This window comes from Festucalex cinctus, chromosome 21, assembly GCF_051991245.1.
Source record: "Festucalex cinctus isolate MCC-2025b chromosome 21, RoL_Fcin_1.0, whole genome shotgun sequence".
In the NCBI taxonomy this organism is placed as follows: Eukaryota; Metazoa; Chordata; class Actinopteri; order Syngnathiformes; family Syngnathidae; genus Festucalex; species Festucalex cinctus.
The window spans coordinates 5,518,706-5,532,203 of NC_135431.1; the positions used below are offsets into that span (position 1 = coordinate 5,518,706).

The 13,498-nt window shown below is 40.5% G+C and overlaps 1 protein-coding gene across 6 annotated transcripts in view; it reads right to left on the minus strand.

The window, feature by feature from the left end:
• The window catches only part of cnih3 (cornichon family AMPA receptor auxiliary protein 3), an 87,186-nt gene that overhangs the window by 3,102 nt on the left and 70,586 nt on the right, over positions 1-13,498 (minus strand). For 5 of the 6 annotated variants that reach the window (XM_077510527.1, XM_077510526.1, XM_077510525.1 and 2 more), the window contains 3 exons: positions 5,931-6,043; positions 2,784-2,930; positions 2,312-2,367 (listed from right to left, as the gene is read on the minus strand). In XM_077510527.1, coding sequence (XP_077366653.1) covers positions 2,340-2,367; positions 2,784-2,930; positions 5,931-6,043 — 288 coding nt within the window. In that variant the 3' untranslated portion in view covers positions 2,312-2,339. The remainder of the gene's footprint in view (positions 1-2,311; positions 2,368-2,783; positions 2,931-5,930; positions 6,044-13,498) is intronic. The other variant, XM_077510523.1, reaches the window with a different exon arrangement.

The following is a 13,498-nucleotide window of genomic DNA, read 5'->3' on the forward strand; positions in this document are numbered from 1 at the left end:
CATTAGTGAGTGAAGAGCAACACGTTCCTGTGACACAAACAACGCATTAGTGGAAAAAGGGAAAAGGTAAGTAACGTGATGGGTTAAGATACATTTCCGTTTGCTCATTCCTTTTTCGTTAAAATGTTCTTCTACTGTTTCAAAATAATTATTATTATTTTTTTTATGGAAACATAAATTACATACATTTGATCTCAACTCATTCACTGCCATTGACGGAAAAAGACGTCAAATGATGCATTTTTGCTGGGTTGGCAGTGAATGTGTTAATTAAGTAGGCCTACTGAAAATAAATGGTTACAATTTCATTTGGTTCACGACAGCATGACTTGGTTCAGCGAACTGTGACACCACTGAGACTAACTGCATTGTGGATGAATAAATACTAAATACTAAGCAGCGAGACACTGTGTAATTCGCCAAATTGAAAACGTCAAGAACATAAAATGATCTCGTGTTGATATTGTCACTGGCCCTTTTATGATTGGACCACCTAACTAGTGTTTTACAAGTCACATGTTAATTCCGTAATGGATACAATGTCAGATTAATTCTAGAGAAAATGGTTGAAAATGGCTACGAAAAATATTGCTCCATAATATTGTACATTATAAAAGCATGCAGTAATGACATCATTCAATCGAATTTAAATAATAAAATTTGTCACACTGCATCAATTGGATGGCCATTCTGCTACTCCGGGTCTGGTGTGCCGCCTTGGTGAATTAATGTCGATTTTCTTTTTAATATTACACGCCTCAAAATAAGCAGTTAGCAAAACTTTGAATCCATTTTTTTTTTATGATTTACAACCCGCGAAGACTGTTCAAAAAAGCGTCTCTGGGCTCACGTCAGCTATTCTCAGCTCAAGGAGAGCGCTGTTGCTAACTATGACGCAGCTAGCTAGCTAGCAAGCAATGAGCTTTGGGTGGCTACTCGCGTGCCGCAACACATTGCGGGATCACTCCTAAATCATTAATCAACACCTCTATGACGGCGAATACGCTACACTTCTTACAAGCGTCATTCTCACGAAGACGTGACGAGAAACGACGGAAGAAGAAGCCATGCTAATTGCTAAGCTAACCTAAGATTGACACGGCTAGCGTCTTTTAACATCAGAATTAAGTGCTTGTGCGATGTACAAAAATCGGTCTACGTCAGTGTCATAGAAATGGTATTCCTTCTTAAACGATGGAGCAGAAAATAGAATTACCCAAATGTATCTAATTATAAGTGCATAAATTCCGCAACACAAAACCAATGTTTACCACGGCTTTGCATCATCATTAGCCAATTTAGCCCGCATCGTTTTCTTTCGACTTGCCTTTGTACGAAGTTAAGTATTTGAACATTTTTTTGCCAAGGACATACCAACCTCTGAGAAAGAAGAAATTAGCATTTTGTGTGACTGCTAGGCAAAAAAATAAAAATAAAAAATCAATAGACTCCCATAAAAATGAATGCAATATATGAGGAAGTAGACCCTGAATTAATTCCTATGGAGGACCAAAAATGACAAAATAAAAATAAATAGATAAAAGCGAAAAATATAAACAGAAATAATATATATAAATATTTTTGTAATCATTTTTATGATTTTTTTGTATTTAATTTTGAATTATATTTTTTTTTTACATCCATATTGATTTAATATAGTTTGACATTTTTGGCCCTTCATAGATTCCACCACTTCAACATGCCAGGAGGGAGTACGGCAATGTCATGGGAGTCAGAATATTAGCAAAGCATAACTTTTCTTTTCTCTAAATATCAATTACAAAAAAAAAAAAAACTTGACATATGCATCCTAAAGATATCACATTCATTTTGATGCTGTATTTTACACGTTAGAAAACCAAGTTAAAAAAAAAACAAACAAGTAAAAGTGTTTGGTCAAAATGTGAACGTCCATCAAGTACAACAAAATCAAACACATACAAGAGCAATAAAAAAAAATAAAAAAATATATATATATTTAGCACAGAGATATAAATATTTACAAATCTACATTCTAACATGGCGCTGCAAAAATCACATAACCACTGTACAGCGAGAAGCCACACGTATGCGCTTACTGGTCACAACGTCAGATACACTCACACAACGAAATGAGAGCATAGACATTTATATTTTTGAATTGTTCTCATTTTTTTGACAGATGAGGTATCTAATGTTGTGGCCAGTGAATATTTATTCTATCAGAAATATTTATTGGCAAGTAAATAAAATATTTGCAACATGACTGCATTGCCATTCAAAAGAATAAATACAGGAAATAAATATACGGTTAAAAATGTAAGGATGGTACCTTTAAGTGTTCCCATTTGTAAGACCTATTAGAGGGATATTTCCAGGTTCCACACACTGCAGCCCCCACATGACACATGGAACAAGATCCGGAGTGATTATTATCAGCAACATCAGACAAGGACAACACATTTCAATCAACATTTTCAACGTGTCAATTCTTCAAGTGCTTGTCAATGAAGTAAAGAATCAAATTCTCTCAACATCACATGCATTAGCGACAACAAGCCTAAAATGTACACCCGAACTATGTTAGCAGACCTGAACTTGCATGTGACTGCTAGAGAAATGGTTACTTTATTCAGTGAGTTGCACTCATACTGCTTGGCCGGACCTTGAAATGTTGGAATAAAACACCTGATGCAACCTCGGTCTACTTCTGTTTTTTTTTTAATCCTTGTATATTACCTGCAGTTGTTGTAATCGACCGTTTGACCCGCGATACATCGACGGCTCCCACACTTTATGCTTACCAGTAGAGATAGTAGAAGAAGGACATGACAAAGAAGGACAGCTTGCACCAGGCCTCCTTCAGGCAGAACTTGAGCGTGTCGCCGTTCATGACCGAAGCCGGGTCGTAGATCAACTCCTTGGTATCCGTTGGGGAATGGAAGTACCTACCGCACAGGGCAAAAAACAGACCACGGGTAGTTGACCTGTTCCACACTGGTGTTGTGTCGGTCACGACCGATTCGTTCTTTAGAACGAATCTTTTCAGTGAACGTGAGTGAACGGGTCACTTCTTTAAGTGATTCGTTCTTCTCTCAAGTTCATTTGAGAGCAGCCACACTCATGCCGACCAATCAGAAGCTAGCGTCAGACGTGGGCGGGATTTTACTACACGTGCAGCCTCACTATTGGTGTTCAGGAACGAGTCACTGAGGAAGCTTCCCGTTCGCGAGATGTGAACGGATCAGTGAGTGAACGAGTCAGTGGGTGAACGTGTTGCCATTTCCGATTTCCGGTTCACGAACGATTCAGTGAATGTGTTGCCATTTCCGGTTCACGAATGGATCAGTAAGTGAACGAGTCAGTGGGTGAACGTGTTGCCATTTCCGATTTCCGGTTCAGGAACGAACGATTCAGTGAATGAGTGTTGCGGCTGAACGATTCGGTGAACGAATCTTTTGAACGGTTCTTTTAAACGAACTGATTCTAGTGATTCAGTTCACCTAAAAGAACTGCAATGCCCCTGTAATGAATGATGTTCAAACTCCGAGGTACCGCTGCATCTAAAATTTGGCTTGAGAAAATAATTTTTGACGTTTTGTCGCACCACCGCCTCGAGTTGGGGGACAATTTTTGACAAAAGCAAAAGTTAAAATATTTTGATGAATTACCTGATTTAAAATGTTATCAAGGTTTGTTGACTTGAATTTTGAGTTCACCCAACTTTTTTTACAATTATTACAATTATTATACAATTTTAATTGGTTTTCAGGGTGCGTCTGTTAGTTTTTTTTAATTAGTTTTAGTTCTTTAATAAATGCTTAGTTTTAGTTTAGTTAGTTTAGTTTTTTTTTTTAGTTTTTTTTTTTTTATGTGTATTACCTGTGCACAATATTTTATAAAACACCATGGGCGCAACGTCATTATTCCGGTTTATATCAAAATAAATCTACTAAAAATCACATTTAAAATCATCCCCAAAGGCTCGTGCATTAAATTAATTACCAAAGACATTGTTGCTATAATTATAGTTTTATTTTTAGTTAGTTTTGTAAACATAAATTGTAGTTTCAGTTAGTTTTCTTTTTTAAAAATCATCTTCGTTTTTATTTTTATTTCGTTAACGAAATTGTAGTTTTGAATTTTAGTTTTTTCGTTAGTTTTAGTCAACTAAAATAAACTTTAATAGCACCTGTGTTTTTTGACACCCTCCCTTCTTACTTTGACCATCTCCAAACATTTTTGTTTTTATTTCATTTGAACTGAGTCAAATGCCGTTTTTAGCATATGTTGGGGGCCAGTAAAAAAAATGGGGCTGCAAATGGCCCCCGGGCCCTAGTTTGGACACCACTGCTGTATTCCATCCAAGCCTCCAGCTGCTCCTCCTTCTCCTCTCCATCTCGGCCTTACTCTCCCTCCCCAACCCCCGTTTCCTGTCTTCTCATCTCAGCCGCATGGGAAGCAGCATCTGTAGCCAGGAGGCATCTGGCACAGCCTCCAATTAATGAAACAGCAAGACGTGTTTTCTCTCCCTGACTCTCCTCTCCTTTACAACAACAACCACCAGCTGAGCTCAGACCCATCAGGTCGCTGGCAGTCTGCATCGGGATAAACACTGACGGGAAGAACAGTCATAATGATGGAGAAAGAAGAATTAATGGTGACCCAATTTCCTCTTGATGCCTTCGGGGGCCCCCAGGAATGTAATACATATGTGAACATTCATAGCGAAAGAATAGTTTAGCTTCTGTGCATTCACGTGAACAACTCTCAACTTTTTTTTTTTTTTCTTTTCTTTTGATTGAGCTTTACTAGAACTCTCGTGCAGTGTTGAGGAGATTTTTGGTGAACAAATGACAGTTTTAGCTAGCTAGCTAGCTAGCACTGACTAGCTCCCTGCCTTATGGTTGACACAAAACGTAATCAAAAAAAAGTTAGACCATGGAGACCACCGCATGGAGGAAAATATATTACTAAGTTTTTTATTAAAAAAAATAATAAAAATTGTCGTTAAAATTATACGCAGATTTTATTTTTTTTTTAGATTTTTGGGCGAGTCCTAAATTACGGAGCTCAACTGTAATCTATTATTTAAATGGATAGTTTACTTATTTAGCCATTTTTGGCAGTCAAACATGAATATTTTGCCTATAATAAATTTGATATTTTCATTATTTTTCCATGTACAATTAGTACCTTTAAAAATATTTTGCAACTTGCTGTCGACTGAAAATAAACATCACAAGTGCTCAGGTAACCAATCACAGCTCAGCTTGTGAATGTCACATGACCGAACCTAGAAAACAGCTGAGTTGTGATCCTTGTCATATGTATTTGTGTTACTAAAAATTGAATTTGTGTCATATTTAACACGTTTGTCTATAATTAAAAAAAAACAAAAATGAAACAAACCATAACTTTAAGTTGTGTGTAAAGTAACGACATATATTAATTGAGTCTTTAAAATGACGCTGATAAACATTCATAAACGCTGTCCACACAAAAAAAGAAAAAACACAAAACATAAAAATATATTAAATATAGTGTACAATGATTTTTTAAAACTATGCCAATATGCGATTTGAAATATCAAATCTTCCATATAGCTGCTTTAAATTACTGCCAGAAAAGTGAGTAATGGTGGAAATTTAGACTCTGGAAATAATAAATGTAAAGTAATAAATTGATGTTCAACCCAATTTTTTTTTTTTCCCCTGGCATATCACATTTGAATTTCTTTGTTGCCCCATGTCAACGAGATGCATCATTTCTATTGTCATGTATAAAATAATTCTTGTTTTGTTTTTTACATTTTTGTTCATGCTTTGTTCATACCTTGATTATTTATTTATTTACTTATTACAGTTTTTTTCTGTCAGTGGATTAAAAAAAAAAAATGTTAGAAGCCTGTTTTCACCAGTCACAAGGACAATATTTGTGCCAATATTCACCTCCACGTGTTGTAGAAGAGCAGGGGGACGTTGAGGCCCACAGTCAGCCATTCTTGGGCACACAGGAACATGATACAGAAGAGCACATGGATGGAATATTCTGGTAACACCAACTAAAAGATAAGACAAACAGAGATGGATGCACAGGAAAAGCAGAATGAGTCACAGAACTCCCACTCCAAAGCAGTAAATCTGTTTGTGAACATATGATATAATGTAGTAACAGTATGTGTCACAAGTTGGCATTGTGGCTTAAAAAAAAAATAAAAAAAAATAAAATCCCATCTCCAAACAAAACAGAGTAGGTTAAGCTTTTTGACAAATAAAAATTGCATAATGTTTTCTGAAACATCGAGAACTGTGACAATATGGCCATTGCACTGTTCCATTGTGTAGTGATGAAGCTTCACCCGAACGACTTCAGGTTGTTGAGCATCATAACCTTTTGGTCACCGACCAATCACATAGACAAACAATGACTCACTCACGACAATGAGCAATGTGCGAGGGCAGCGAAGTAGCCAGAAAAACAAAACAACAATGCAAGCCCTGGGAGAACATGTTGACTTGACATGTGGACACAGGAGGGCCTGAACCAGACTGATATGCTAGCCACATGCTAAAACCGTGACGCATACTTTTATTTATATGAATTATAATTATTTCGGTCGAACAAGTTGTCCTCTGCATGACTTGTGCTTCAGGTCGCTTTCAGTGTTGGTGAGCCGTGTTTAGCTTCAGTTGAGTTGTTTTTTCATGCGTTGTGGGAGGATTGTCTTGTCTTGTCCTAGTGTGGTGTGCTGTGCCTTGTTGGGAATGTTTGCTGTCGAGTCAAGTTTCTCCCTCACGTCCAAGCCAAGTCACCCATGTCTTGCCAAGACTGTCCACGTTCTGCCAAGTCTGTCCACGTCCTGCCAAGTCTGTCCTGCCAAGTCTGTCCACGTTCTGCCAAGTCTGTCCTGCCAAGACTGTCCACGTCCTGCCAAGTCTGTCCTGCCAAGTCTGTTCACGTTCTGCCAAGTCTGTCCTGCCAAGTCTGCCCACATCCTGCCAAGTCTGTCCACGTTCTGCCAAGTCTGTCCTGCCAACTCTGTCCACGTTCTGCCAAGTCTGTCCTGCCAAGCCTGTCCACTTCCTGCCAAGTCTGTCCTGCCAAGTCTGTCCACGTTCTGCCAAGTCTGTCCTGCCAAGACTGTCCACGTCCTGCCAAGTCTGTCCTGCCAAGTCTGTCCACGTTCTGCCAAGTCTGTCCTGCCAAGTCTGCCCACATCCTGCCAAGTCTGTCCACGTTCTGCCAAGTCTGTCCTGCCAACTCTGTCCACGTGCTGCCAAGTCTGTCCTGCCAAGCCTGTCCACTTCCTGCCAAGTCTGTCCTGCCAAGTCTGTCCACGTCCTGCCAAGTCTGTTCTGCCAAGACTGTCCACGTCCTGCCAAGTCTGTCCACGTTCTGCCAAGTCTGTCCTGCCAAGTCTGCCCACATCCTGCCAAGTCTGTCCACGTTCTGCCAAGTCTGTCCTGCCAAGCCTGTCCACTTCCTGCCAAGTCTATCCACGTCTGTCCACGTTCTACTAAGTCTGTCCACGTTCTGCCAAGTCTGTCCACGTCCTGCCAAGTCTGTCCACGTCCTGCCAAGTCTGTCCACATCCTGCCAAGTCTGTCCACGTCCTGCCAAGTCTGTCCTGCCAACTCTGTCCACGTTCTGCCAAGTCTGTCCTGCCAACTCTGTCCACGTTCTGCCAAGTCTGCCCTGCCAAGTCTGTCCACGTTCTGCCAAGTCTGTCCTGCCAAGACTGTCCACGTCCTGCCAAGTCTGTCCTGCCAAGTCTGTCCACGTTCTGCCAAGTCTGTCCTGCCAAGTCTGCCCACATCCTGCCAAGTCTGTCCACGTTCTGCCAAGTCTGTCCTGCCAACTCTGTCCACGTTCTGCCAAGTCTGTCCTGCCAAGCCTGTCCACTTCCTGCCAAGTCTGTCCTGCCAAGTCTGTCCACGTTCTGCCAAGTCTGTCCTGCCAAGACTGTCCACGTCCTGCCAAGTCTGTCCTGCCAAGTCTGCCCACATCCTGCCAAGTCTGTCCACGTTCTGCCAAGTCTGTCCTGCCAACTCTGTCCACGTTCTGCCAAGTCTGTCCTGCCAAGCCTGTCCACTTCCTGCCAAGTCTATCCACGTCTGTCCACATTCTACTAAGTCTGTCCACGTTCTGCCAAGTCTGTCCACGTTCTGCCAAGTCTGTCCACGTCCTGCCAAGTCTGTCCACATCCTGCCAAGTCTGTCCACATCCTGCCAAGTCTGTCCACGTCCTGCCAAGTCTGTCCACGTCCTGCCAAGTCTGTCCACGTCTGTCCATGTTCTACCAAGTCTATTCCACGTCCGGCCAATTCTGTCCGGAAAAGTCTGTCCACGTCCTGCCAAGTCTGTCCACGTTCTGCCAAGTCTGTCCTGCTAAGTCTGTCCACATCCTGCCAAGTCTGTCCACGTCCTGCCAAGTCTGTCCACATCCTGCCAAGTCTGTCCACATCCTGCCAAGTCTGTCCACGTCCTGCCAAGTCTGTCCACGTCCTGCCAAGTCTGTCCACGTCTGTCCATGTTCTACCAAGTCTATTCCACGTCCGGCCAATTCTGTCCGGAAAAGTCTGTCCACGTCCTGCCAAGCCTGTCCACTTCCTGCCAAGTCTATCCACGTCTGTCCACATTCTACTAAGTCTGTCCACGTTCTGCCAAGTCTGTCCACGTTCTGCCAAGTCTGTCCACGTCCTGCCAAGTCTGTCCACATCCTGCCAAGTCTGTCCACATCCTGCCAAGTCTGTCCACGTCCTGCCAAGTCTGTCCACGTCCTGCCAAGTCTGTCCACGTCTGTCCATGTTCTACCAAGTCTATTCCACGTCCGGCCAATTCTGTCCGGAAAAGTCTGTCCACGTCCTGCCAAGTCTGTCCACGTTCTGCCAAGTCTGTCCTGCTAAGTCTGTCCACATCCTGCCAAGTCTGCTCTACCAAGACTGTCCACATCCTGCCAAGTCTGTGCCCGTTCTGCCAAGTCTGTCCACGTCATGCCCAGTCTGTCCACGTTCAGTCCAGTCATGTCGATCAGTCTGCTCATGTCCCGTCCTGTCTTTTACTTGGTTATGGTCAATAAAGTTATTCTCAGTCTTCTTCCCGTCATGTGTCTCTGCCATTGGGTCCATCTCCCCTCACCCACTCGCTCCACACTTCATGACAGAATCAATCCAGTGAAAACAAAAAGGGTGCTTAAAAGCATCAGACATTAAAACATATTACTGTTTCTTTATGACTAATATGCAAATATTTATTTAAGTGTTTCAAATAAAACCGACTTTCAAGATGTCTGCTGCCATGAAGAGGTTGTGTTCTGGATGCATTATTCAAATCAAATGGCTGCACACCTTTATAAAAGCACATGGGCACAGTTCTTCAGAAAAGCGCCTCATCAGCAGACGACAAAAAGAAAAATGCTGTTAAGACTAAACCTAAATTTATCCATTACACCCCCCCACCCCCAATCCACCAGACCACCGTAATATAGTATGCATGGATGAGTGCAAAAACACGTGTCCACTGCCCATATGAACAAAAAGCTCATTAAAAAACAATGTTTCACATTCCCCCTTCTGTCTCCATCATGTTCGAATCTCCAACACTTGGTGGCTGGCAGCAGTCAAACTTCCATAAAAAAACATACAAAATCCTTTCAAAGTTTGGACACCATTTCTTTCTCCCAGTCCGCTGTGGAGTAGAATAGACTTTAAAGTTCTGCTACTGGTCTATAAATCACTCAATGGATTAGATCCTGAATATATTAAAGAAATGCTAGTAACCCGATCGGCTTGATACTTGGAGCACAGCTGCCCAAGGCTTTCCTCCACCCGTTTCCATTAAAAAACAGTTAACGTCAAATGACGTTTTTGGCGGCATACCCTTGTTTTCTACTAAACGTCATACGACGTTTTTGGCGGCCAAAGAGTTAAGTAAATTTTAGTGCGATGTTAGCTAAGCGATGAAATTGTTTTCAACTAATAAATTGCACAATTTTCCATGATTAATAATGATTCATCGTGATTAATTGCAATTAATCGCATTTTCTACTTTTGCTTCTCCTTTTTTCGACAAAGCTTGTAACAGATATTAGAAAGGTCGATTTGCAAGGCGCCGTGGAGGGAACGTCAACAAGATATTTTGCTCTGAGACGTCAACTATAGCATATTCGTCAAATCTGCTATTTGAATTTAGTCGTGTAAAGTGCTCAAATTACTTGAGATTTCTCCAACAAGAGTCAAGCAAGTAAAATTGAAAGCAAAACTACCTATAGTCGGTGTTCGTCCATCTTCGCGCCAGTGGCTATGTTTGACTGAAGCTTATTGGCTGTAACAGGAAGTAAATACAAATGTACAACTGAGTTAATTTGAAACACTTTAAAGTATTTATATTAATCCAGAGTTTATGGTTTAATTTTGCCAGCCCTAGTAATTTTAATTAAGATTATCTTTTATTTATGTACTTTGATTTTAGATGTCATTAGTTCGTTTGTTTATGTTTTTAAAAGTTGTACGTAAAATATATAATGTACAATTTAAATCACATTCTGTATAATAGGTGCTATATCAACAAGCCTTGCTGAGAAAATTGTGACCTGCAGAGTTTTGCAATAATGAAAAACTATTCAATATGAGGTTAGTTAGAGCTACAAAAAAAATAAATAATAATAATAATAAATAAATAAATAAATAAATAAAAACATGCCGCACCTCAGCTGTAAAACCAACTGGTCATACTTTGGAAGGACAAACGACAAACATCATCCAACTGAGAAGTCCTGTTTGTGTCCTTGGCTCCAACCATGCATGTTTGTTGTTTATCTGTGTGAACAGCTGTGTTTGACGATAGTAATTCAACATAACGTAACAAAAATCAATCAAACTGCCAAACCCATACCTGCCCTTGAAACACTCCTCTACAACTTTAGTTTTGTAAACTGTGAAGAGTCGAGAAATCGTACTGAACACTCGGCAAACGCACTAAGCAAACGTTCGCTACAGGAAATATGAAAGTGAAAGTGCACTGAAGCATACGCATCCAATTTAATTGCGAGGCGACTATTTGAAATGAGCGAGTGAGCGTATTGGCAGCGTTGCCCATCTGGGACTGTGTCCATCTGGGACTGCAGCTCTGCGTCCCTCGCTGCAGTGTTACAGTGCCCGGAGGCCATCCTAGCATCCAGCTGATCCGTCATAAAGTCGCTCTTCTGTATCATTGCATGGCGAGACCTCATTCATGTGCTAATCTGAAATGTAATTTTACTCCTGGGATGTGTCTCATGATGGACAGAATCACGACACCTTGGACTACGGTCATTCGCACAGCCACAATCCTGCTGTTTGATGCCAGGAAATTATGCATCAGGTGTCAAGTGACAACCACTCTACCACTGAACCATGCCTCCCCTTAACTCATTTGCTCCCAATAATGTGTAAATACGTTTTTTTTTAATGTTTTAAGTGTCCCAAAGACGTATTTATACGTTTTTTTTTGTTTTTTTTATGCTAGAGCATACAGAAGGCTTTGATGCAGCCTCTCAACTGCAAAGAACGGTTGCAGAAATGGTAGTTATTACACAAACGGCCAGCAGGTGGCAGCAGAGCAAAGGAGATCAACCAGGGCATATGTTGGCATATGCTGTATGTATAAGAATGTTCAACAATTCCCATTACAGTAACTCCTTTGGAAAATTGTTTACTTTGAAAAATGTGCCAAATTTCTGTTGGTTTTGTGAAACCCTCCTGGAATGGAAAGAATACACCAAATTCAAGTTCTGAAACAAACCATCACTCCAAAATCATCTTACCGTAAGCACAGTCAAAATGCTTTGCATTTCATAAGTCTATTTTCTTACTCCAAAACCCAAAAGTAAAATATCCTATCTTAAAGAAAAAAACTAAACTGTAAAATCCCCCTTTCCCCATGTTTAACTCATTCAAACCCAAAAACGTATAAATACGTTTTTTAATACTTTGCCCTTCCCGACCAAAAACGTATTTATATGTTTTCTTTATGTTTTTCTATGCTAGAAGCCTTTGATGCAGCTTCTGACCTGAAGAAGCCGCTTAAAGCAATGGTAGTTATGACAAAAAAAGGCCAGCAGGTGGCAGCAGAGTATAAGAGATCAACTAGGGCCATGTTAAAACAAGCTCTTTTTCCCAGTGTTTTCAACAAGTTTGTGAATAATGATGAAACTTAGCTATATTCTAATGCTAGTTGCTGCAAAACGGAAACAGATACAATACACTTTTTTTTTTTTTTTACTTATAAAAGACGAGACTAATCTTTCTATTGGTTGGTTCCATGTTGTCATAGCAATAGAACACACTATTCTGCGGGCCTTACAAAATCAGTCAAAATCCAGTTGATTCAGTGAAAATAGCTGGTAGTGAATGAGTTAATGTGTATCATGATCTCCTCCTGTTTATATTCCTGCTGCAGATGATGAGTGACATCCAACCTCTCGTTCACCCGCAGCAGTTCCTCTGACGTGCAGCTCCGGAGCAGGTACAGTACCATCCACTGAATATGGATGACGTTGCATCATCATACAACATCCAGCTCTTGCCTGTGGCACTAATGAGCTGTGTCACTGACCGCTCATACATATTAATCGTCGGGTCAGTATCTGCTTTTATAAAATAAGAAATAAATACAGGCAACAATTTAGAGGAAAGCTGCTACTTGGGATCTCAATAAATCAGAACCTAAATGTTTCCGCTTATATTACCTACTGAAACCTCCAAGGTGTCCTACTGCAACCTGGTAAATGAGAACGCCTGCCCACGTTTCATTCAGTTGCTCACGGGGTTGCCTCATCTTAGCCTCATCCTCTCCAACTCCAATTAGTGAGGCCACCCGCCTTGGTGTGTGCACTCACAGCTGACAAAAAAGGATGAGAGAGCTTTTCAAATGTGAATTTTCAGGCAAGTGCTCTCACGAGTACAATGTAACTACATGGAAAACGTTGATTATTGAACAAACTAACTAACTAACTAACTAACTAACTACTAATTACCTGAATCTAGCCTTCTATTTTACAGGACTGTTTTTTTATTTTTTATTTTTTTAAAAAGGTTATGCCAGTGTTTGGCTTCTCCCACCGCTCAAAATTGCAGCATTGACTGGTCCCGTTTCATGGAGGAAACATTTTGACTGGCAAATACGTTCGAACAGGATTGGTCCGAACTGGGACTCATTTTCAGCCCTGGAGTTTCATGGTTCAATTTATTTTACAGTGTTTTAATGAAGTTATATAATTTTATGTGTATTAACTCTTTTACTGCCACACGTTATCAAAAAACAATCCCCAATGCCAGCGGATTTCGAGCATTTGAACTCATTTTTCGAAGCAAACAGAATATTGTGTTCTTTTGCTACATATACAACATGGGTACCACATGAAAGATCGCATTCCATTCTTTCATTAGAAAAAAAAAGTATGCTTCTACCTTATTCCATTCTTTAGTAATCACCATTTGAAAATAGGTAATTTGAGTGTCATTGAGCGAAAATTGAAT